The following is a 24,678-nucleotide window of genomic DNA, read 5'->3' on the forward strand; positions in this document are numbered from 1 at the left end:
TGTTGATGAAGGAATTTGACAATTCAAATATTTGTATTTCTTTCCTATCTTTTTTTTTTTTTTTAAAACTTCATTCTAGAACTGCTTCACTGGAACTAAGATGTAATATTCAGTGACATCAATACAGCGGGGACATGAAATAAACATCAGAAGAAAACATCCAAACAATTTATGAGAGCAGATCTGTTTCTTCGTGCACTCAATGTTCTCAGAGAGAGCAAATGTTTCCTCTGATTTTGGACTTTTTTTTTTTTTTTTTTTTTTTGACATTTTGCATAACCTACCAGTGTGAAATTTGTTTTGACATTTTGGATGACATGATATAGTATGACTCGTACTATAGCATGCGGTCCGAAATAGGATAATAAAAAAAAAGTCATTCTATAGCATGTCCGAAATATAATAAAAACAGTCATACAAAGTCATAAAATGTGAAGAAGAAAAAAGTCTCATTTTGGACAACATGACTCTTTGAACACATTTTCATGTGTTAAAAGAGTTAAAATGAGTTAAAAGAGTGTGTGCATGTTGTCCGAAATATGATAAGTCATACGATGGCATGTCGTCCGAAATGTGAATAAAAAGTCACACTATAGTATGTCGTCCGAAATATATAACAAAGTCAAACTATAGTATGTCGTCCAAAATACCATAAAAAGACATTCTATAGTATGTCGTCCAAAATACCATAAAAAAGTCATACTATAGCATGTCGTCCGAAATATATAACAAAGTCAAACTATAGTATGTCGTCCAAAATACCATAAAAAAGTCATACTATAGCATGTTCGAAATATATAACAAAGTCAAACTATAGCATGTCGTCCAAAATACCATAAAAAAGACATACTATAGCATGTCGTCCAAAATATGATAAAAAAGTCACACTATAGCATGTCGTCCGAAATATATAACAAAGTCAAACTATAGTATGTCGTCCAAAATACCATAAAAAGACATTCTATAGTATGTCGTCCAAAATACCATAAAAAAGTCATACTATAGCATGTCGTCCGAAATATATAACAAAGTCAAACTATAGTATGTCGTCCAAAATACCATAAAAAAGTCATACTATAGCATGTCGTCCGAAATATATAACAAAGTCAAACTATAGCATGTCGTCCAAAATACCATAAAAAAGACATACTATAGCATGTCGTCCAAAATATGATAAAAAAGTCAAACTATAGCATGTCGTCCAAAATATGATAAAAAAGTCAAACTATAGCATGTCGTCCAAAATATGATAAAAAAAAAGTCAAACTATAGCATGTCGTTGAATGAGGCATGAAAAACATAAGGGACCTTATGTCCAAAAAGCATTAAAAACATAAGGGTCTACATTTACCTCCGAAAAGCATGAAAAACTTAAGTGGGAATTGTTACGTTCTAAAAAAAAAAAGTCTTCCTGCAGCATTTTGCCTAAAATATGAATAAAAAAGTCATACTATTGTATGTCCTCCAAAACGTAAAAAAAAAACCTGTAATACTATATATAGTACGTCATCCAAAATGTCAAAAGTGTCATCCTATAATATGTAGTCCAAAATTAAAAAAAAAAAAAAAATGTCTTTATATTATTTAGTCCGAAAACGTCCTAAAAAAAATGGACGCCCTCCTCCAACGGTGCATTTCATTTTCCACCAGTGCCATCTTCTTTTCTTTTTTTTTTAAGACTTTGGCGCCCCCCTGTGACACAGGATGAAACGATGCTGATGAAACATACATCCTGGACAGGTTTCTGGTCTGAATATATATATATACGCCACTTATATCTCAACATGCAGCATAAAAAAAATAAAAATAATAATAAACCCATCAAAATCAAGCAGTCAGTACAGACAGCTGGTTCTCAGAATCGTATCTTTTTATTTGAACTGCACCGAATGCTAAATGTTCACCTTGTACAAGAAACAAATACAAATACTCACACTAAAAACAAAAACATACTGCTGGCTGCCTCTTCTGCTATTGTCGGGACACTAAGTAGGAGTTTCAGCTATTGCTCTTACAGAGTACAGGACGCCCCAAAAGAACCTGGCCTTCAATAGAACAAAGAAAATGATAAGGGGGGAGAGAAGAGAGAGAAAGTGGGTGGGGGGGGGATCACATAAGGACTATAGTTATAGGAACATTTAACTAGGCAATACAAATCTAACAGGACTCTTCAAAACTCTTTTAACACCAAAAAACGTGAGATGCGCCTTGTATATAAAAATACCACGATGGAGAGGATGACGGAGGAGAGAAAATATTCAGACTAACCAGATTAGCCTCATCTTTTTTCTTCTTTTTTTTTTTCCCTCAAAGACAAAATTCTGGTGAAAAAAAAACCAACAATATCTGCAAAAAGGTGTTTTTCCTGAGTCGTTAAGAAATTAAGTTGGCTTTAACCCTTTCCTGTCTTTGGGGGTGTGAAATGCGCTCGAAAGAAAGGGGAGGGGAAAGTCACGATTCCAGACGCCGACCGCCGACCGCCGAGGTTACGCGGAGTAATGTTTTCTTCTTCGCAGTTCAGTCGCACCAACACGTCACTTAATAACTAAAAAAAAAAAAATACAAATAAAATAAAAACACGCCTGGCTGACAGCTCCCTCTGTTTTCGTAAACATTCGGCTACAATCAAATGTACACAGCTCAATGTTTCGTTTAGCGTTGACCGCTGGCAGCATAAAAAAAAAAAAAAAATAATAATAATCACTCAACATATCGGAGCGACTTAAGATCTTGGCAGTCAGTCACAGGTGGAGACTGGCGGTGTAGAAGCGCCCTCTGGTGGTGACAATCTGAAACTGCGATAGCTGTCAATTGTACTGTTGCCAGGAAAGGGTTAAAACCCACTCTAGATTACCATAACTGATGAGCAATCTTTTTCCTTTTATTTGATGAATGATAAATATATATAAGTCGATAATTAATTTTTAGTCATTCGCGCTGACGATAGAAAGAAAACAACAAAAAAACAACAAAAAAAAACAAAATAATAATAATTCTCTTCTGAGGCATAATGAGGGGCCTAAACAACACACACTTTTGTTACATAAAGGGAGGGTTGGAGGTGGGAGAGGCGGGGAAGATCGGGACGGGGGGGGGGGGGGGGGGGCGGATAAGGTCCAGTAGCACATGATGCCAAAGGTTTTTTTTCTCTTGTTCTTCCGTCGGTGATGTTGAGATGCGGGCCTACGTGTCCCGTGAGCTCTGAGGTGTACAGGGGGGGGGGGGGCGGGCGGGACAGAGTCTCATCGGGGTAATCCCGGAGCACTAAAAACACCGGACTCTGTGTCAACAATCATAGGCATGTCCCGAAGAAAAACAAAAAAAACCCATCATCATCATCATCATCATCAAAGAGTAAAGTCGGTACTGAACCCAAAGAGACAGAGTAAAAACTAAAACGTTAAAAGTACAAATCCCCCCGGAAACACTTCTTTTGTTCCCGGTTGCTGGCTGATTGAACAGACAGCCGCTTGTGTTGTTTCACTGTCTCTTGGTCCCGGTTGGTCAGTCGCGTTGTGATTGGTTGGTTCCGAGTGTCAACGGGTCGGGTGTGTTCGAGATGTCGCCGTTTGAATTCCCTTCTCTCGCTATTGCTCGGTGAGGTGCTCCCTGGTCTCGCCGTGTTTGGAGGGCTGGTTGGGCGACGGGGCCTGGGACGGGTGCGTACCGGAGGGCAGGGTGTGGGCGATGGGCACCCCGCCGGGCACCATGCCCTCCAACGCCCCTGGGATGCCGCCCGGAGCCACTCCAACCACACCCGGCGGGTATCTGGGGGGGGAGGGGAGGGGGCAGAGGTCAGTGTCCAGGGACAGTACGACGCCTACAGTGAAGAAGAGTAGCCCACGCACACACACACACCCCTCCCCCCCCCCCCCCCCCACCAAAAAAAACACCGTGACAGACAGCAGTCTCTGCACAGACCTTCCACAGAGAAGACTACAGCCTCTTTTCCACCTCAGGAACTGATTCAGGAACCGCCCGCCAGATTGTCGTGTCAGCATTTTCGACGACGGTAAACTGAATATCTTTGAATTCGAGATGACATTTGAACTGACCGGACGGTTAATTGAACACCGAACATTTCGGAGGACAAATCGGACGAGGGTTCCGCGCAGATTGGACCCGAAGACCCGACTCTCGAGCGTCCGGAGCCGCCTCATCAGATTATTCTTGTTTTAATAATGAATTGTTTCGTCTATAACATTTCCATAAAAAGAGGACGCCGGCGAAAGTCACGGGACCAAGGTTAACAGTTCATGTATTTTTTTTTTTTTTTTTTTGTCCGACCAACAGTAATTTACAGGTATTTAGTTCCCGGTTGTATAAAATATAAAAAACAGTAAATCCTCACAATTTAGAAGCTGTAACTAGTAAATATTGTTGCTTATTAAAACATAATTAATCAATTAACAAAACATGAAGAAATAGATTTTTTTTTTTATCTTTGTAATCCTTTCTCGGTATAATTGGGTTATCTTTATGGTTCTTAAAACACTCAGTGGAAAAGAAAAAAAAAAAAAAAGGACATTCACTTCCTGATTTAAGGTCCTGGGGTCTATCTGGAGGGAAACAGCCTTTACAACAACAACAACAACAACAACAACAAAAAACTGGGTGGAAAAAAGAAAAATCCGAATAAAACCCATCGACCAGAGAAGAAAAGAGGACAACGGCGTTCAGAGACATTTCGTTCTAAAGAATTTGCCCAAAACCCAGAAGAAGGAAACCACGAAGCATGACTCCATCCGTGAAAACCGGATCTTGAATGGCTCGATGTCATGCTTACCGGGACACTCATAACCCACATTCGCTGCCATCAATCTTTACTCAGTGTTCAGTCAAACAGGTGATTGCAGGGGGATTATAGAGGGGGACACACATCAGGCGAGAGGGTCTTATCCAGGACCTCCAGCCCAGAGGCTGTTGGCCCAGATGGTTGTATTTACCTGCTCCTGATCTAGGCATTAATTTTGTCTTGGGGGACTCCGGTCGTTACGGCCGAAAGAGTTTGGTTCACTTGGCTGCGTGAAAGAAGCACACGGAGGTGGACAATGCTGAGATCAAGAAGGGGCCAGAGAGTGGGACAAAGCGGACAGAGTTTCTTTCTAGTTCTAGAGAGGACAGTCAGTGAGGGGACGGGGCACTAGGATCTACGGCAGAGCGGTGAGTTCATCGATTCATTCAGTGACTGTTAAGGAAAACAAGAAAAATAACTTTTACAATTTCAGAAAATATATTTTAAAACTTTAAACACGGAGCAAATTAAAGGAAACAGAAAATGATCTGTGATACAGGTTGTTGTTGTTGGTGTGTGTGTGTGTGTGTGTGTGTGTGTGTGTGTGCGAAGTTGCTCAAAACAGAACAAAAATAAACAATATTCTATGATGAGAAGTTGTTTGGTAGCTGTCTGCACTTTCACTCCCTACCTGTAGGCAGCGCCGTTGAGCTCAGGGTGAACGCCTGGTTGATCCATGACTGCCCACGGTGCCGTGGTGACGAAGAACTCCTTGTTGACGCAGTTTCGTAGGCTGTCGGGGATACGGCCTGTCACGCGCACGCGCACACACACACACACACACACACACACACACACACACACACACACACACACACACACACACGCACGCACAGGGAGTTAAAAGCAGTGAAGCACACCGGCATTCATCACACGCTCTAAAAAGGCCACGACTTGTTACAGGGGATGAGCGACCAGACGACGTTAATGAGTTCAGGCCGACGAACATATCAGGGTTGGATACACAAATGTAAATTAAGATCATTTAACAATCTGGGTGTTTTCTGGGAGGCCGGCCCCCCCGGGAGCCGCTCGGCCCGGTTCGGCCCGGCCCGGCCCGGCTCGGCGTCAGGGAGCTTAACGGTGACGTCTGTTAAAGAGGTCCAGATTTAATAAAGGGCTGGCTGTGAGGTCCTATCGAAGTGGAAATGCGACATCTGGGAAAGGGAGACGCGCAACGGGTCACGTCGTGCTGCCGCGCAAGCTTGAGGAAAAGGGGGATTTGTGACGTCGGGAGAAAAAAAACAAAAACAACAACAAATAAATCAAGGGATGAAATGCGTGTTTTGCGAGCGGGCGGCGGCGTACCGGTGATGGCTCTTCGGATCTCGGTGGCGGCGGCCTCCCTCATCTCCAAGGAGGCCTGCTCGCTGTACCAGGCTGTGTGTGGTGTGCAGATCAGGTTCGGGGCATCTTTCAGCGGGCCCTGAGCAAAACTGCGACACACACACACACACACACACACACACACACAAATATTGCAACGGGCATCTCTATTTATTGTTGAAATACTCAAAAAAAAAACACACAAAAAACATGAATCAAGCCGTTTGCTATTGTAATAAAATTCCTGTTCCATTTTAAACGCCACGATTCAAGATGTTTGTGTACAATTTACGTGACGACTGTCTGGAAATTTGGCCGGAGGGATAAAATGTCAGATCCTGTTATTCGCAAATGCCACCGTCTTCTTCCTGCTGCTCCGACACTTCCTCTCTCTCTCTCTTTCCTCTCATGTGGTTTAGGAAGAACATACCAGCGCCAGCTCTCTCTCTCTCTCCCCCTTCCTCTTCCTCTTCCTCTTATCCTCGTAACACCTCAGTGTGTGTGTGTGTGTGTGTGTGTGTGTAGCAGCGCCCTGAATCAGTGTCGTGTCGCGTGGGACGTGGGACGGGGGGACGGGGGGACGGGGACGTTACGAAACACTCCCCTGTTGACATATTGGGTTAGCGGAGCACGAGCTCCAGATTCATCAGGGTTCAGTTTCGGTCCTCACGAGCAGCCGGTCAGCTGAGCAGCCAGCCAGAAATAAGCAGCCCTCAACCTCCCTAACCGCCCCCCCCCCCCCCCCGATGCGCGAACGACAAATCGGCCACCGGTTGCCCTCGGAGACGGGAGGACACGGCTCTCAGAAAGGTGGAAAACCGGGAGGCGTATCAAGCTGTTTGCTCGAAGCGGAAATAGAATTTTGGAGTCGATAGCTCGGAGCTGAAATACAGGGACGGGAAAAAAAAGCAGTGAATCTTTACATTTAGGGAGATTAAACAAGACGATCGTTGCAGCTACTGCTTAAAAAAATAAAAAAAAATAAAAAAATTCAAGTGAATAATTCATAATCACGAGTTATTTCCCGTCATTTGATTAAGCCGTTTGCAAAAAAAAAAAAAAAACAAGTAAAAACTCTAAAATGAATGAAAAATGATCTGAGACGTCCTCTATCGGTCAGATAGATGAACGAGAAACACGTTGCTTCAGATGATGAAGTATTAAGCGTCACATTTCCAGTAAGACTTTTTTTATTCTTTTTTTTTTTAAGCTTGTCACAGACAAGAGCTTGTTTCGATCACCCTCCCAAATAAATGGCAAAATAAAAGTGACTTCGCTTGTCAAAACGTGAAGATGATCTACAGCGATCGTGATAAGTCAAACAAAAAAAAACAAAAAACCGAAGCGACTTTTTACAAAGTGTCTGAAAGATTCTTTTAAGATTTCCTTTGAGTCGTCGCGCCGGGATGTCTGCAGACGGAGCGGATGGACTCTTTTGCGGCACCTCGCGTCTCCCATCCTGAAACATCCGCCCGTGCCTTTTAACTGCATTTAATTTCCTCTGACAAGAATAAAGCGAGGCTCTCCACCTCCCTGAATTGCATTATACCTGCGGGGGGGGAGGAGGGGGGGCTTTTTAGAAGAGAGTGAGGTGTCTTCAGCTCATCACGTATCTGCCATTGTTTCTGCCCGCCCGCCCCTTCGGCCGTTTCAGCGTCTCCTCTTTCTCTTGGTCCGCGTGTGATTTCCTCGTCTCCTTCCCCTTTCGCGCGCACCGATCGATTCCCCTCGTCTGCATCTGTCTCTCTAAGTGAACCGTGTGTGTGTGTGTGTGTGTGTGCGTGCGCGTGCGTGCACCTACATGAAGGGCTCGGTCTCGTGGACATCCAAGGCAGCTCCGCGTATCCTGCCCTCCTTCAGTGCCTGGGCCAGAGCTTTCTCATCCACCAGGCCTCCCCGCGCGGTGTTGACCAGGAACGCACCCTGACGCATCTGCGTTGCGCGAGACACACAAATTCAAATCAGTCGACGCAGAAAAGCAGAGGCGTCCCCGGCTGTCCGCCGACTAAACGTCAGACCTGTTTTTTTTTTTTTGTTGTTTGTTTGTTTGTTTGTTTCGTTTTTGTGTGTCTTGTCAGCCGGGCGGTCAAATTAATCCGTCTGAATCGAGAGCGGACGATGAAGCTGGATCGGGCGTCTGCATCTGAGGGTCTTTAAACATATTACACGGGACAGAAATTGAGAAGAGGAAGAAAAAAAAGAAAAAGAAAGAAGAAACCCCCCTCACCCTCCCACCCTCACACACACACCAAGAAAACGGTGACATCTTTGTTGCGCCTGACACCTGAGAGATCTAGTAGACACAAAGCACCTGGGAATAACAGTGTCAGATGTGGGATAGAGAACGGTCTTTATCCACATCCCGGAGCTGAAATGAAGGATGAGCCGAGAGATGAGGCAGCGCCGCCGCCGCCGCCGCCGCCGCCGCCCCTCGCTGCTCGCGGAAGAAAAAAAACAAAAAACAGGCACAACAAAAAGTGGAAGAGGGAGGAAGCGGGGTGGGTGGGTGGGGGGGAATCAAATGAATATGCTGAGAAGAAAGTAATCCCTTAATCTTGACAAAAGCTGAAATCCAGGGGCATGAAAAGCCTTTACACTGGCAGGCAGTCTTTTATTAGGGCCTTGGTGGTTCTTGACACGCACAAAAATACACAAGCACGCGCACACGCACACATTTCCACTTTAGAAGCTAAGAGCCACTGCCAAAATTTTGGGTGAGGAAAGAGAGAAAAGTGCTCTTTCATTGCAGCACTTAAGAGGCGAGCTGAGAATCTCAGGCTGTGGAAAAGACAGAGACTTAACTAGGTTAGGCTATTACCCTACGCCCACTCCTCTTTATCTCCTCGCGTACTGCAACGCACTCCGTCTCGAAAAGAAGGCGACGAAAAAGAGAAACAGCGAGCGGCAACGGGTGGGGTGGGTGGGGTGGGGGGTCGGGGGTGACGACGTTGACAGGAGGGGAGACGAGTCCTCAGCCGTGTGCAGTTCCCCGGCTTCCCTGCAGGTGTCACCCCCAGGCGGCGCCTCGGAGCGCGGTTATTGACTCGCAGAGGCAGCAGTTTCCCCTCCCTGTGCTCTCAGCCCCCCCCACCCACACTCCCCCCACCCCCACCCCCACCCACCCCCCGCTGTGCAGCCTAGTCGATATATTTGCTGTAGCCGTGGGCTGGCGCTAATTGCATTTGACAGAGCAAAGGAATGAATTTGTGTCCAGCTTTGGTGGAGCTTAAGATAAAGAGCGGGGAATGTGCAGGCAGGAAGGGTGCTGCGGTTTCCAGCTTTGTTTTTTTTAGTTTTTTTTTTTTTTTTACTTCTCTCTCTCTCTCTCTCTCTCTCTCCACCAACTGTAATGCTCTTTAGGAGAGCCTCCAGGCTGACAAGAGTAATAATACACCAGCAGCTCTGCTTGTCTACCTGCTAGATAGCACCGCATTAAGCCCAGGTCAGGTCACAGCTGTTCAACGGGGTGTTCGGCTCCGTCTGGGTGACATAGACTCCCTGTGTGTGTGTGTGTGTGTGTGTGTGTGTGTGTGTGTGTGTGTGTGTAACGTACCTGTTTGATGGTGAAGTCGTTGATGAGGTGGTGGTTGTGCTCGTTCAGGTTGCAGTGCAGGGAGACGCAGTCGCTCTGGTAGAGCAGGTCCTGCAGGGTGTAGACGCGCTGGACGCCCAGCGAGCGCTCCAGGCCGTCCTGCAGATACGGGTCGTAGAAGATGACGTTGAAGCCGAAAACTTTGGCCCGCACAGCGACCGCCTGGCCCGAACGACCTGAGGAAGGACACGCGCGCGCACACACACACACACACACACACACAGTCAGAGGTTTGTAGTGTTCGTTAATGCGCACGGTCAAACGCAGGAGCTGAGAGCAGAGACATTTATATGCTGTACATGTTATCCGGTTGATGCCGTTATGTAGAGCAAAGATTCTCAACCTCTGGGAGCAGAAAGCGCTTTTATTCCTGAATTGAGTCAAAATATTTCTTGCCAAGGTTAAGTGCACTGAACGTTCCTCGCTGTTGAACACAGCCGACTGAAACATTCACAGACTGCATAACGCAAAGTGTGAAATGAAAAATAAATAAAAAGTTAAACATCAACAAAAAAAAAAAAACACCCCAAAAAAAAAATCTGTATTCTGGAGACTGCAGGTGAAAAACAGCTTTTTACACGTTCAGAACCGTATTTATTATTAACACTGGAACTTGAATTATATATTTATTTTAGTGTTTAAAAGGGTCAACGTTACCATTCGCATCAGTTCTGGATTTATCCGTTAATATGGTCTGCTTTTTGTCAAAAGTTTGAAGACTGCCGAGACAGTCGCAGACAAATCTTTGGTAATCCTTGATCCACAATAGGGATTTTGAAAATACATATATAAATATATATATTCATAATATTTTTTTTACTAAATTTACAAGAAAAATGAAGGCTTGTAAACAGGGAAATTAAAAACAAACAAAAACGTGACGACGTCCCAAAATGTGGAATTTAACATCATTTAACAAAAACTTTGATTCCCTGGGAAAAAAAAAACAAAAAAAAGTTTATTTGTTTCCAGAACACAGTCCAACCAATAAATTGAACCAAATCAATCAGCTTTTCTCAAAGTTGATCCTCTTGAACGATCGCCCTGCTCCGGAATCCTGCTTTTAACATAAATCGCCTCACGTTAAGGACGCGAAGAGGCCGTTGTGAAGTATTTTAAGAAACAAAGGATTTGTGAGGAGCAAGTGACGGGAGTCAGGACGGAGAAATCGTTCGCCAGGACGAGAACACTTGCGAGGTAACTCGTCTGCAGCCGAGGTTGCGAGACGGTGAATCCGACTGTGTGGTATGCAGCAGAAGCGTCTCCCCGTTGTCTCTCTCAGCCGTTTGCTGTGTAGGATGCGAGTCTCCGCTCGGCTGGCTGGAGCTTCTCGTTCCTGCTCTGCAGCAGCAGCAGCAGCAGCAGCCGAGAGAGAGAGAGTAATGGAGAGTTGGATGTTGTTGCTGGCGAAAAGGATCGATAAGGTCCTTTACACTCTCAAGGTCCTCTCTTTGTGATGGAGCACTACGTCCCCGCTCTTCGGCTCCGCAGCCGACGAGAATCATCCCTTCTCTTTTTCTCTTTCGGTGTCAGCCAATAAGAGACGGCAGGATGGAGACAGCTATGTAAGCAATCGCTCGGACTATTTTCGTTTTTTTTTTTTTTTTTTTATGGCGATACCGATGTCGTAACTAAACGCTCTCTTCATCAGCGATTCATTTGTCCCGCTACTGTCTGATTGCGGTAAAAAAAAAAAAACCCGATCAATCCGAAGTTTGATCTCCTTCCCCTGAACCAGTCTCGCGTACTTCTGCTTCACTCACTTTATTCCCTAATTTCCCCGCGCAGCCCGTCTCGACCGCCGAACTTGTTGCGTTCGGCTGCCGGTTATAAGTGCAGGTTGAGGGAGCAGTACCGGCGGCGGCGGCGGAATGAGTTTTTCCCAGTCACTTTTAGCACACCGGGTCGTCTTGCCGCTGCGGTGCAATCTGATTTACCGAGGCTTCTGGGGGGGTAGGGGGCGTCGAAATTGGGATCGCTGCTTCTTCTGCAACGATTTTCTGCCCGTGTGATTGTTGGGAAAATTGGTGAAAAGTAGTGGGTTTAGAGAGAGACTGCGTCTCTTTGATCTTGTGGGGGACTCACAATAAGATCTGTTTACGGTTCGTGTTTCGGCATCTAAAAATACCTCTCGATTTTGTTGCACTGCAGTTGCACTAGAAACTGCCGGGGGAACGAGTGCTTTCGCGTGGATTTGCCTTCTCTGTTAACATGAAGGTACCCCAGAGTCACAGCTTCTGTCCTCTCTGTATTTCTAAGCCTTCTCCCCTCCCTTCCCACCGCAATCAGTGCCACTAAGAAAGAAAACCAGGTGGTCAGCCACCCAATCAACCTCCGGCACCTTCGCTGTCGGGAGTCTCTGCGGCAGACTTTTAACTTTGCGCTGTTCATTTATCCACAGACGAACGGCGAGGACGGCACCCCCGCAGCGCGACGTGGGGTTGAGCACGTTGCAGTTCTGACTTTTGCTTGGAACGACTGCATTTTAGGGATGGGCCCTGATTTAAAAATATTCAAATTGTCATTATAATATTTTTTTTTTTTTTTTTAAAAACAAGCTCTCTTCCTCAATTTTCCCTGTTTTTACAACCCCTGGTTGTAATGCATGACTCCCGTCAGAAGGGGGCGGTAATAGGTCTAAAGCCTGTCTGTCAACCAACTATTTAAAAAAAACATAAGCAGCAGAAGAAGAATAGTCGATTTTGAATCAAATAGCTCAGAGCGATTTTCAAATAGAAATTTAGCTTAAAATGCTCAACCCTATTACAAGTCAGCAACCCATTACTACTTATATATTTTATGTGACACAAAGGGTGCAAAAAAAACCCCACATAAATGCGACAATATGGGACCTTCAACAGTCCATTCAGTGTTAATGTATATAGCAGGCTGTCAGATTTTGTGACCGTCTACTACTAGAGCCTTCTGCATCTGGAAACAACACTGATGACACTGAACTCAATCATTCCACCGAGCTGAGAGGAACCGCTGATAATTATCGGAGGATTTGTCACTACGAGCGACTCCACTCACAGACGCATTTTCATTTGCCCTATTGTTAATATGAAAATATTGATCGTAGGTGGCTCGTGGATGAGCATATTCCCAAAATCCCAAATCGAATTGACCAGATCAGGTAAAGGGGTTGACAAGAATACTGTTGATGTCAGTTACTTTTTTTTTTACTCATCTGGGAAAAACAACTCGACCGATACATTCAAAATAAGAAATAACAAATCGATTCGGCACCGTGGAAAAACTGATTCTGAAGAGTGGAGAGGATCAAAAGGTTTGGCACGGCCGGTACTTGAAGTGCTCCCGAGTCTATTGTGGCCCCGGAGCCAGAGGTTTTTTTTTGTTTTTTGTTTTTTCTCCCCAGAGTTGTGCAGCTGGCCGTGTGTGCAGAGTCCTACAAACAAACACCAGGAGGCCAGAGCTCTCCCCCAACCTCCCACTGACAATGGACATTGTTTTGGAGACGGCTCAAGCAGGAGGAGGCTGGAGGTGGGAGGAATGGGTGAGAAAGAGAGAGATTCGGGGAGACATTTTCCCTGCCAGGACCTGCTGTTCAGGCACATTAAGTCTAGGCATCTGTCTGGGACCTGTAAGGTTGTGTGTGTGCGTGTGTGTGTGTGTGTGCGCAGGGAGTGTATGTGGACACAGAGATAAGGTGGCTTGTGAGAAAACAGAGCATCTGTCAGCCCAGTGATGTTGAGACAGGGCAGAATGACGCACGCACACACACACACACACACACACACGCACGCACACACACACACACACACTCGGCAGTGAAACAGGTGCACAGAGGGGAAACACAATGCGAGAGACACAGATATACACACACACACACAGAGGCAGAATCACAGTCTGCCATGAGGCCTGATTATGGCAGGCCAAGATGTCGGGGGACCACAGTGACAGAGAAGAAGAGTGGCAAACAGAACAAGAGAGAATAATAGAGATATAATGGTGAGCATTAGAGCGGTGGGATGAGAGAACAGCGTGGCAGGGAAAGGAAGTCGGCCCGGAGGGAGGCGAAACAGGCAACCTTGAGATAATCTGAGGGACGGGCGGAGGAAGAAAAATAACCTTATCAGAGCAGGGAAACAGAAGGCACGCCGAGCGGTGAGAGGATATGAAAACACAGAGGGGAAGGCAGCGAATGAGAAAAAACAAAAACCACGATGAAAGTCAGAGGGAAGGGGAAGAAACTGGAAGCAGAAATGGAAAAGCAGACGGGAGCAAATAACCGAATAAGCGATATTCACCAAAACCGATGAGGCCCAGGGTTTCGCCGCGGATGCGCGCGGCGCCGGACGCCACCTCCCGGATCTGCTCCACGCTCTGGACCCGCGTGCCTTCCCGGAGAGCCTGGTAGAGCCAGGTGTTCCGCCGGTAGAGGTTGAGGATGTGGCACAGGGTGGAGTCCGCCGTCTCCTCCACGGCTGCCGAGGGAATGTTGCACACAGCGATGCCTGAAGAAGAAAAAAAAAAAGCACACGGAGAGCAAAACGGTTTCAATTTAAATGTAAAAAAAAGAAATCACTGCGCAACACGGTCCCAGAACACTTTACAATCACAACAACACCAACAGCGAGGAAACGGGAAGAGAAGAGAAAAAAAAAATGCATTTAAAACATCAATGCGTAAAATAAAGCGGCGACTCGGATCTGAGAACGTCTGACAGCGAGATGATAAGATTTATCACATAATTAATTCAGTTCGTGGCTAAAAAAAAAAAAAAAAAGTCAATATTATAATTCCTTTAATTGAATTTTAAACTCCTGATGACTTCACTGAATATAAACAGCATCATCAGTTTATAAGACATCCAGTAACGGGAGATATGAGTAAACTCAGGCCAACAGGAGAATCAACTGCCTGCCGGGCCCCAAAAACGACATCCTGTCTCGTGTAAAATCCTCAAATCGACGCCGAAGGCCGGAGGAGAGAGAAAGAAAAAGGTTTAAACACGAATGAAACCAAAAGTTTGAAGACCTCGTTTAGGCAACAAACATCACATCGTCGTAACGGGGCATCCTCTAAAAGTGAAGATAACATCTACGTGGATGTGTAAAGCACCGAAAGCTTGAGACTCTTTCTGTTAAGATCTCACGCAGCAGACTGTTGATCATTTTGTTGCCTTCGGGGCGATTTAAACCTCCGACCTCGTTGTGTTACCTCGCCTTTCCTCCAACAACACTCGTTTTTATTTTTCCTCTCTCTCTCTCTCCACTCTAACACTTAAGCACTTCTGCCTGCCCTCGCTCTCCTCTAATGTCCTCATCCCGCTCCGTATCTCGGAGTAACAGCGCAGCCGTCTCTTGGACGGCGAAAAATAGCCAGAGCCCGCTCAATCGACGGCCCCCTTTTTCCTTCTCCCCGAGGAACAAGCCGTCATATCAGCGCCGGCTTCTCCAGGCACGATAGCTTTTGACTCCCGCGTTTCGCGAGGCAAGAGCGCGCCTTCCGTGAGTGGGCGGCGGTTAGACACAGTATCTCGTATTGGCAGGGAAATGGCAGCTTTGTCAACCGCGAGAGCTGTTTGAGCCACCAGCCTGCTGATATAAGCCCGGGCGGCGGTTCAGAGAGAGAAAACCGAACTCTCCTCCTCCTCCTCCTCCTCCTCCTCCTCCTCCTCCTCCTCCGTCTTTCGCTCTTTCCGTCTCTTTGAACGTTCTGGCTGGCGGCGGCACGTCACGCCGAATCCGGCCGCCGACGTCACCCCGCGCGGCGAAGACGCGGCGTCCGAGGTCGCTCCACTTCAGGTTCACCTAAATCTGAACGGACGCGCCCGAGGCATCGTTAGGGGCCGGTCACAATGATTGCATAATTGCCCGATCGGCAATGATTTGAGCGTAAATGTCATTCATTTGCATAATTGCGAGAATGGTTTCCATTCACGTCTATAAAAAAAAAAAAAAACGGCTGGATGAAACTAACGGAAACGTTTCATGTCGTTTTTTTTTTTTTTTTAAATGACCTACTCTGTTGTTCCAAATATCCTCAAAACATTAGGATGTGAAATGTAGTGTGGCAAAAAAAAAAAATAAATAAATAAAATACCGGGAGGTATTTTGCAGTATGCGGGCAAAGCGTGCATCTCCGGATGTTCTGACCCGCAATCGCCCGCGGCGGAAGATACGTCGACCGACCGAGGAAGCCGAGGTGGTGCCGCCGATCCTTCATCGCATTTATTTGTTTGACAATTTATCGCCACCTGAAATTTCATAACACCTCCCCCTGCGAAGGAATCGATACCACGCGGGATAAAGTGCATTTCGGAGCAACACGGGACTCATCGCAGCCACCGACGCGAGCAAAATCTCTGAACGGTGCACGAGGCCATAAAACGGGTCCAAAAGGAAATACACACATGCAGCACCTGACAAAATACAGATATTATCCTTCTGTCCCGTTTCTGCTCGTCTTCTGCGATACTTGCGGCAGTGACAGGTTAACGTTCGACGGTTTATTAGTGACTGTTTGGAGAGTTCGTACCCAGCTCTCCTGCGGCCTTGATGTCGATGTTGTCGTAGCCGCTGCCGATGCGGATGATGATGCGTAGAGCTTTGAACTTTTCCAGGTCCTCTCTGGTCAGGGTGATGGTGTGGTACATCATGGCTCCCACTGCCTCATTCAGCACCTGCGGACAAACACGTTCACACCATCTGAAGTGACGACGACAAGTGCTCCGCCTCAATAATCTGTCTCCCTTTTGGTTGAGTCCTTTTGTCGCTCGTTCGTTCGCTCGTTCGTTCGTTCGTTCATTACGGGCCGTGCAACAAATGGCTATTAGCGCATTTGAGTCCACGGGGAAACCCACGACAATCACAAGACCACATTCTTGAAAATCACATGTCTCGCACGACTCTTAAGACAACGTTTATGAATTCACGGCGAGGGGGGGGGGGGGGAGTACCGACGTCGCGTGTTTCGCCGGCAGCAGTCGACACGCTGTCCGTTTACAGGCCTGCGAGCGGAAACAAGCCGGTGTATTGTCCCGTTCTGCGCGGTCATCACAATTACACTCCGGACCCCGAGGGTGTTTATGGACAAAGGATCGGGGAAATTGACTGGACAGAGAGGTCGAGACGTCCACTGGGGCGCGGGGAAAATCTCCAGATGTGGTAGCGTGTAGCGGCTGAAAGGAATATGGCGCTGTACTCTGAATACTTCTGGAACGATTTACACCTGCAATTGACATAATCTTTACTGACACACGTGACAAGGAGGCAAAACATAGTTTGAGACCGATCCAAAACCGAAATGACAAAACACCCACGCATTTGTGATTTTATGACCGTGAACTGTATTTTTGTTTCTATACGTGTTAAAAGTGTTTTACAATTATGTAGCTTTTACTTGCAGCGTCGACTGCACGGCTGTCAACTACTCCTAGACGAGGGATCTCCTTCTATGTTCCACATCCTTTTTTTTTTTGTACCCTAAAAACATGTTTTTGCGAGATATGTCGTCCGCACTGTCGTACAGTGTACAGGTCTAAAAGCCTGGGACAGACCTCTGCTTTTAAGACGTATTTGGGATTCAACGTGGCAAACTGAAAACGGAAGCTCCTTCTCCAAAACAGAATCTGTCATTTCCGTATCGTCTCCAAACGCCACGCCGACTTGTTTTAATTGGAGCTGCTGCCCGGCTGATCCAATCCGCTGCGGAAAGAAATGGACGTGGAATAAACGGATTCATTCACCTTAAGAAAGGGTAACGTCCTCGCCGCACTGCAGGACTAACAAGTCGCACGGCGCGGTGTAAGAAACCGCACGGCGACGCCGTTCGGTTTGACTCAGATACCTTTTTCCTCTGAATAGGGCTTAACTTTCCTTCCGTCGCTTAAATCTTTGTTGTTTCCTCTTTTTAACAAACAAGCGAAGACAAAACGAAGTCCCGTCACCTCAGGAGGGCCGTCACTGTAAAACACGGCTCCTCTGCCTATTAACGCGGGCAAGGTGACCCGGCCCGTGATTCAGCGTGATGTGGATCTAAACTACCCCCCCAACCCCTACCCCCTCTCCCCCTTCAGTATCAGCCACCGCCCCTGTCAGCGCCCAAATAACAGCTCCACATTCACCTCCGGCCGAACCGCATTAGCTTTCCCGTGATTAGTAGATTAGCTGCGAATTTCCATACTGCTTTTATTAGAGCCGCGTCCCGGCCGGGCCTCCCAGATACGAGTTCAAGGTTAAAAGCGCTCCAAAAAAAACCAACACGTACATTTTGTCCTTCCGGGCCGAGCCCGAAGGTCTCGTGTTGTTTTTGAGCTGCGGGAGGATGAAGTTTGAGCGATGAATGCAGTTTGTTCAAACTGACCGAAACCGTCTCCCCTCTCCGCCGTAAACCCAAATCCCCGCTGCCTCCCGGGACCTATCGTTTGTCACGACGCTCGGGACTTTCCTGACGAGGCGAGCGCGGCGGCAGAATGAGCATTTCTCATTCTGCCGCCGCATTTCTCATTCTGCCGCTCCGTTAAGAATTCGCCTTTCAACAATTCTTAACGTCGTGTCCATATTTGTTGAATTTATGGAGAAAGCAAAAGTTGAAATTGATATGTTGGGTTTTTCAGAGGAGCAGGTGCCGCAGTCATTTTGTTGAAAAAAAGAAAGAAAAACGATGCGGTGTATTTTTTCATGAAAATAAATCGTACATTATTTGATAAAGCAGCAGTTTGTAATATGTTTGCCGGTTCCGACTTTTCAAATGCGAGGGTTTGCTCTTGTCCGTTTTATAACTCCGCTGTTTTGGATTATCGGTCGGATAAGATCAGCAAATTTAAAAAGATTTTGACTCCATTTTAGAGCTAAAACATTTAACTGAACAAAAAAAACAACAAAAAAACACCGACGCGTCGCATGAGCGCACGTGTGCTTACATTGACGGTCGTTAGCTGCAGCGCCAGGCTCAACGCCGCCATCGAGTCAGGCAGCGCCCGAGGTAGTACACCGATGTTGAATCTGTGCCACGTGGGCCGTCATCCAACTTTTTACAAGCCACGTGTGAGTGCGACGTGCGGCAGCTGTGACAAAGACAAGGGATCATTGACCTCGGACGATGATGTTGCGGCACGGGTGCCGCGCGCGGGATTCGGCCTCCCTGAAGCGGCGCCGTAACTCCATCGCGATCGGCATTCGCCTGCGGCGTCTTATCATGTCCCCATCGCCCGAGGGACGGGGGCTTACCGGACGGAAGGCCCGGCGGAACCTCAGGGCCGTTTCAATTTTCCGCCCTCGGCCGGTCTTCGCCATAAGTTTCCGCGCTGCCCGGTTTTGTGTGTGAGGAGGGGAGTGCGGCGGCCGGTGACAACATCATCCCGGAAACTCCCGGAGTTACCAGCGACGCATCTCCGCCCGCGTCCGCGCCGCGGAAAGAAGAGATTGGACGTTTTCAATCTATACCGCCCCTCTGGGTATCCAGACTGCAAGTTATTACTGCGAACTGCTGAATATGCTGGCGAGGTGCACATTACAATCACGTTTTTCCTGATAAGGCCGTGTTAAAACAAACAAAAAGCTCCCGCTCCTCCCCTTCTCCTCAACCGCCCAAGGTCTTTGATTGAATTGATCTCTATGCAAATGCTTCTTTTTTAATATGTCCCATTTTCATAAAAAAAAAAAAAACAGCGAGAGGAAAGATGTAGTGGCTCTCACTCTGTCTGCAGATGGAGAGATAGCACTTGGGTGATACCCATCTCCGTGGCCATATATTGTTTTGCAGCCGCGGCGCTGCATGAAAAGCAATAAAGAGCCTCTGCAAGCCAATGTAATTACACCGCATCCCCGCCATACAAGACTCTCTATTAGAACAATGGCACTGATATAGGCATCGCCCTCCGTGTCACAAAGTGACATTAACTCATAATGAAGCCACTGTATTTTAACTGGCAAGTGTGCACGATGCTGATACAACGCGCTTCACAATATGGGCCCCGTGATAGAAAAAGAAAGAGTGAGTGGCAGCTTCCGCCTCTCCATCAACTCTCAGCTGCTCTGATGTGGAGTCGGGGTGGGAGGTGGGAGGAGGTGGGAGGAGGGGGAGCGAAGCGCTCCGTGTGTGAGCGAGTACTCGTGTGTGTGTGTGTGTGTGTGTGTGTGTGTGTGTGTTTTTTTTTCTACCTTCTCGTGAATCTCCTGTGTGGACTGGGCATCACAGAAGGCAACGGTTGCTAAGTCTTTCAGGATGGGCATCTCCACGGTGCAATCACGCCCGTCCAGCAGCGCCACCAGGGGGCGCGGATGCATCGGCCCGTTCATGATTTGGGGCCGAATACCTGGGGGGGGGGGGAAGGTGGATGGAGAAAAGAGGGAAGATTATTCAGGGCCGAACAGGATATTTCGTTTCGATGCGATTTGCACAACAAAACCTCGTCAGTTCGCACGCGAGCGATTTCGGGAAGGACGCGCCGCGGCTGTGTTTGCGAAGTGTAATTTTTCTGCTGTGTTGAAGATCTATGTTTAAAGGGATCGTGGAGGACACGGTGAAGAATGCGAGAGATGCGTGTAAACAGTACTGAGAAAGATTATACTAATAAAAATACACGGACTACATAATGCAAACAGAAATAGCGCAACTGCAAAACCTCGTACTTTGCAGAACTTGGGAGAAATTCTCCTCGAGTATTCAAAAAAGTTTCTCTCTCCTGCCGGCTGCATTCAATTCATCACTCTTTTCTCGAAAAATAAAAGACGCGGATGATAATTACCTACTGTGTGTGTGTGTGTGCGCGCACATGAGCTGATTAGAATATAGCGGGAAGCGAGGATTCTCCGAACTAACAAGCGTTGCTCAATAAATCAATGCACCTACTCAAGACTGGATTAGACCACAGCCTCACTTACAGGAATCCTCTCGGTTTTACGACTCCCAGACACACACACTCTCTCTCTCTCACACACACACACACACACACACACACACACACACACACACACACACACACACACACACACACACACACACACACACACACACACACTCTCTCACACACACACATACATGAATGCAAGTAGATAAGAATAAACTTTGTACTGCATGCAGGAGCGCACCCAAATGCATGTATGCACTCCATCATAAGAGGAGGGACATATTCCCTCGTGTGTCCATATGATAACCGCACAGTGAGTATGGTTGTCCTCATTACTCAGTTCAAAGGCGAGGATCCTTCATTTGCGTCCGCGAGAGTGGAACCAGCAGCTGGGGAACAGACGGGTGGAGGGGGGGGGACACTGCGTGCTACACCTTTAGAAATGAGCTCCTCTGCCGCCCTGCCTCAAAAGAGCAACGTGTCATTGAAATGGGGGGAGCGTGAGCGAGAGAAAACGCGACGAGCCCCGAACGAACCCGCAGCCAGCTCGCATCTGCGCTGCGGCGCGCTCGACGGAGTGGCGAGTCGCAATTCTGGTTCCGTCTCCGCTCGACTCCCTCTCCTTCCCTCTCCTTCCCTCTCCTTCCCTCTCGCCACTTTTCTCACTTAAAGCGAAGAAAGTCGAGGAGAGCCGAGCGGCCTCCCCGGTGGGCCGACCTTCTAACACGTCCCCACCGAAGACGACGTGTCGCGCCGAGAAGACAGACAATTATCAGCCCTGCTTTCATACAACGTTAACAAGTGAGGGGCATCAATATTCATGCTGCTTCCCCGGGCGGGCGGGCGGGCGGCGCGGCTCCGGGGCCGGCCTCGTGGACGGACGGACGGACGGACGGACCCGAGGAAGAAAAGCAGCTGTTCCCCCTGCTTAGTGCCTTGCGCCCTAACACCGCTCGGGTCAAGCTCTTTTCTCACAGTCGGCAGCTCTGGGTCCGTCCACGCTGACGAAAACAGGCCAAAAGTCAGGCCGGAGGAGCCCCCGCGGCAGACAGCTCCCCCCGTGGATGCTGCCGTGTGATTCCGTGACATCACCTTTTCTTATCGTGTGTTTTTGCGACTCTCCTTCGGCTTGCTGCAAGCGAGATCTGTATCTGGACGCGTACGTGTGACCTCAATCGGTGCGCGCGCGCGCACGTGCGCGTGTGCGTGTGTGTGTGTGTGTACATCTTTGTGCGCTTAAAGTGATCCCGAAGATTACGATGACGTCGTAAGGGCGGAGGAGAGGGAAAGTAGGGGAGAGGTGGAGGAGGGCTCATTAGGGACACGCTCTTTGGGATTACAGCATCAGAGGAGGCTGATTAGGCCAGATGAAGGTGAGATTAGGAGATTTAAGGCAGTGAGAGTTGTGCGTGGCCGTCGCACCGGACGGGCGGGCACAGCAGGGAAAAATACAAACAGGTGGGAGGGGGGAGGAGGGAGATGGGGGGGGGGATAGAGGCGAGACAGAGAGGAGTGAAATTAAAATGTAAAATGAGCATGCATAACAAAAAATATATATATTTTTTTTAAAAAAACATCGACTAAACACTCCTTGTTAGCCTGAAGAGCTCCCGGGAGACGTATCAGAGAGGAGGAAGAGGATGAAAGGAGGAAGAGAGCGCATGAACGACAGCAGAGACGCAGAGAAAGCCCAGCTGACAGAAAGCGGGGCAGTCCAGCAGTGCAGCCTCGGTAGGATCAGGAGGAGGATCGCAGCGGAGGTGCCGTCTCCCTGTGCCTTCCGCCTGTTGTCATGGTGATCACTTAACAGGCTTTGGCTGCCAGTTTTAATGCACTTTATTTTTGGCACCGCCGGCATCTGCGCCGAGAGTTGAGGTCGGGAGGCGCAAACGCCCCGTATCCTCCTTACACTTGCGGTGCAGAGGGCGGAGGAGATATTTCTCTCCTGAGAGCCACCTTCCCTCCTCCTCCTCCTCCTCCTCCTCCTCCTCCTCCTCCTCCTCCTCCTCACCCACGCAAGCCCACTATCAGCCGCCGCCGTTGCTTCCTACCTACTTATCAGCACTGCCTGTTCAAGACAGGTGACGTGACGGCGGGGGAAAAAAGGTGAGGCGTGGCAACTCGGCTGTCTGCGCCTCGCCTGCGAGCGACAGCTCGTTGAATATTAATGGCGGCATCTGGTACAGACTGGGCAGCAGCGGCCGAGAGCGTCACACCAAACCGGCGAGAGCGTGAGCGCGCGCTCTCGTGTAACTAGGGGTCTGCGCGCATGCACTGAAATCCTCAGCTGATCAATCTGTTAACAGAAAATGAAATTTAAAAAAAATAAAAAATAAAAAAAGTCTGATAACTAAGCATTAATCAAACAAAATAAAATAATAAATAAAAATCACTGGTTCCATCTCGTCAAACATGAGAATTATCTGTTTTCCTCTTTTTATTTATATATATATATATAATAAATTGAAACTCTTTGAGTCTTGGGGCATTTTTCAAGACATCACCAGGAGCTGTTAGTTAATTAAGCAATTAACCCATTAATTGTAAGAGCGATACAACACATACTTATTAGGCTCCATCCCCACAGTCTGTATCCGCTTTATGCATGGATTTGCAAAAGGTAACACAAACACAATGCGGCGAAAGATTTTAGCGGAGCATTTTTTTTGTTGTTGTTGTTGTTGTTTTCTCACCACCAGAGGGCAGACGAACACGTAACGCCACAATGACCGATGCAGCTGTGAATAAAACGTGTCTAGGTGTTGACAAACAGTCCCACATCCACTACAACCGGTAACATTCGCTTCGATTTGCAGTACTTAGTCGCCGGTTGTTCTTTCCTCATCAGCTACGGCTGACTTCCACTGCCTCCGATTGAGGCCTTTCGGGTAAAGAGTCTTCATTAGAAATTGTTTGCTCAAGACAATGTGCAAATTCAAAATAACGAGCTAAAAAATGTTTAAAAAAGACAACAACACACCACTCAAGCAATCGGGCTGCGCAACTGATATTGAAGTAACCCCGTCCACATCGCACGGGCGATTTAATCGAAGGTAATATCGAAAGCGTTGATTAAGGGGTCCTGTCGGGAGTCACGGAAAACAGACACGACGCTGCTAACCTCCTCCCAGCTTCGCCTAACCAGCGGACACTCGCGTCCTGACGGTTGCGGACGGCGGTGGGTGTGCAGCGCAAGGTGAGGGAAGCTGCACGTGGAGCGGCAGGGGAGGAGAGCGGTTGGCGGGAATGCGTCAAACCCTCGGGCAGAAGTTAAGACAGGCTTGAACTGCATGAATCATCCGCCGGGGGGGAGGAGGGGGGGGGGGGTTCTCGGTGTCTCTCTGACCTTTCGGTCTCTTACTCTTTAAGTCTCCCTCTCGCCGACTCGTCCTCCGTTACGTTTCGCGGTGTCCTCCGCGGTGTTGCATGTTCGAAGGATCCCCCCCCCCACCCACCCCCACCCCCCCGTTTGATAGCATCTCCTGACAAACTCCTCTTCTTTTTCTGCTCGTGTCTCGCCCCGTTTGCTCACACCGTGTATCCGATTCTCTTTCCTTTATCTCCATTTTCACGTAATTCCCTCCCTCTCCTCCCCTCCCTCCGTCCCTCCCCTCCCCTCCCCTCCCTCCCCCGACCTCTGCTATCGTCCCTCGGCTGTCTTTCAGCGATCACCGCCCCTCCTTCCTCCGTCGTTCTCTCACCTCAACTGTCATTCCCTCTCTTCCTTTTTTTTTTTTTTCCTAACCGTTTTCTTCCCCGGCGCGTCGCTCCGTCTTCCCGCGAGCCGAGGCAGGCGCGTGTTCGTGCGCGCGTGTCCTCCCGCGTGACAGATTGATTCTCACTCTGCTGATTTTTGATGGAGAGGAGATGATGTATTCGGGCAGTGGAGAAGCAGGGGAGGCGACAGGCAACACTCCCCTTGCGGTGGGCTGACAGCATGTACATCAAACCAGTCTCGACCGGAACCACCGGGGTCTGTCAGCGGCACACCACCACCAACACCACCACCACCACCACCACCACCACCACCAACAGCACCTCCCCCACCACCACATACACCCACACCACATACACCACCACCAATCGCACCTCCCCCACCACCACATACACCACCACCAACACCAATACCACCACCAACACCACCAC

The 24,678-nt window shown here is 48.0% G+C and overlaps 1 protein-coding gene across 7 annotated transcripts in view; it reads right to left on the reverse strand.

Moving 5' to 3' along the window:
* Positions 1–2,333: 2,333 nt before the first annotated feature.
* Positions 2,334–24,678, reverse strand: part of LOC138629425 (C-terminal-binding protein 2) — a 95,807-nt gene continuing 73,462 nt past the window's right edge. For all 7 annotated transcript variants that reach the window (XM_069713103.1, XM_069713101.1, XM_069713102.1 and 4 more), the window contains 8 exons: positions 19,844–19,998; positions 16,218–16,362; positions 13,985–14,191; positions 9,675–9,889; positions 7,923–8,053; positions 6,104–6,231; positions 5,427–5,544; positions 2,334–3,768 (listed from right to left, as the gene is read on the reverse strand). In XM_069713103.1, coding sequence (XP_069569204.1) covers positions 3,588–3,768; positions 5,427–5,544; positions 6,104–6,231; positions 7,923–8,053; positions 9,675–9,889; positions 13,985–14,191; positions 16,218–16,362; positions 19,844–19,998 — 1,280 coding nt within the window. In that variant the 3' untranslated portion in view covers positions 2,334–3,587. The remainder of the gene's footprint in view (positions 3,769–5,426; positions 5,545–6,103; positions 6,232–7,922; positions 8,054–9,674; positions 9,890–13,984; positions 14,192–16,217; positions 16,363–19,843; positions 19,999–24,678) is intronic.

This window comes from Brachyistius frenatus, unplaced genomic scaffold (assembly GCF_029030835.1).
Source record: "Brachyistius frenatus isolate BFR_SWC_R1_liver_20210118 unplaced genomic scaffold, ASM2903083v1 Contig_115, whole genome shotgun sequence".
NCBI lineage: Eukaryota > Metazoa > Chordata > Actinopteri > Embiotocidae > Brachyistius > Brachyistius frenatus.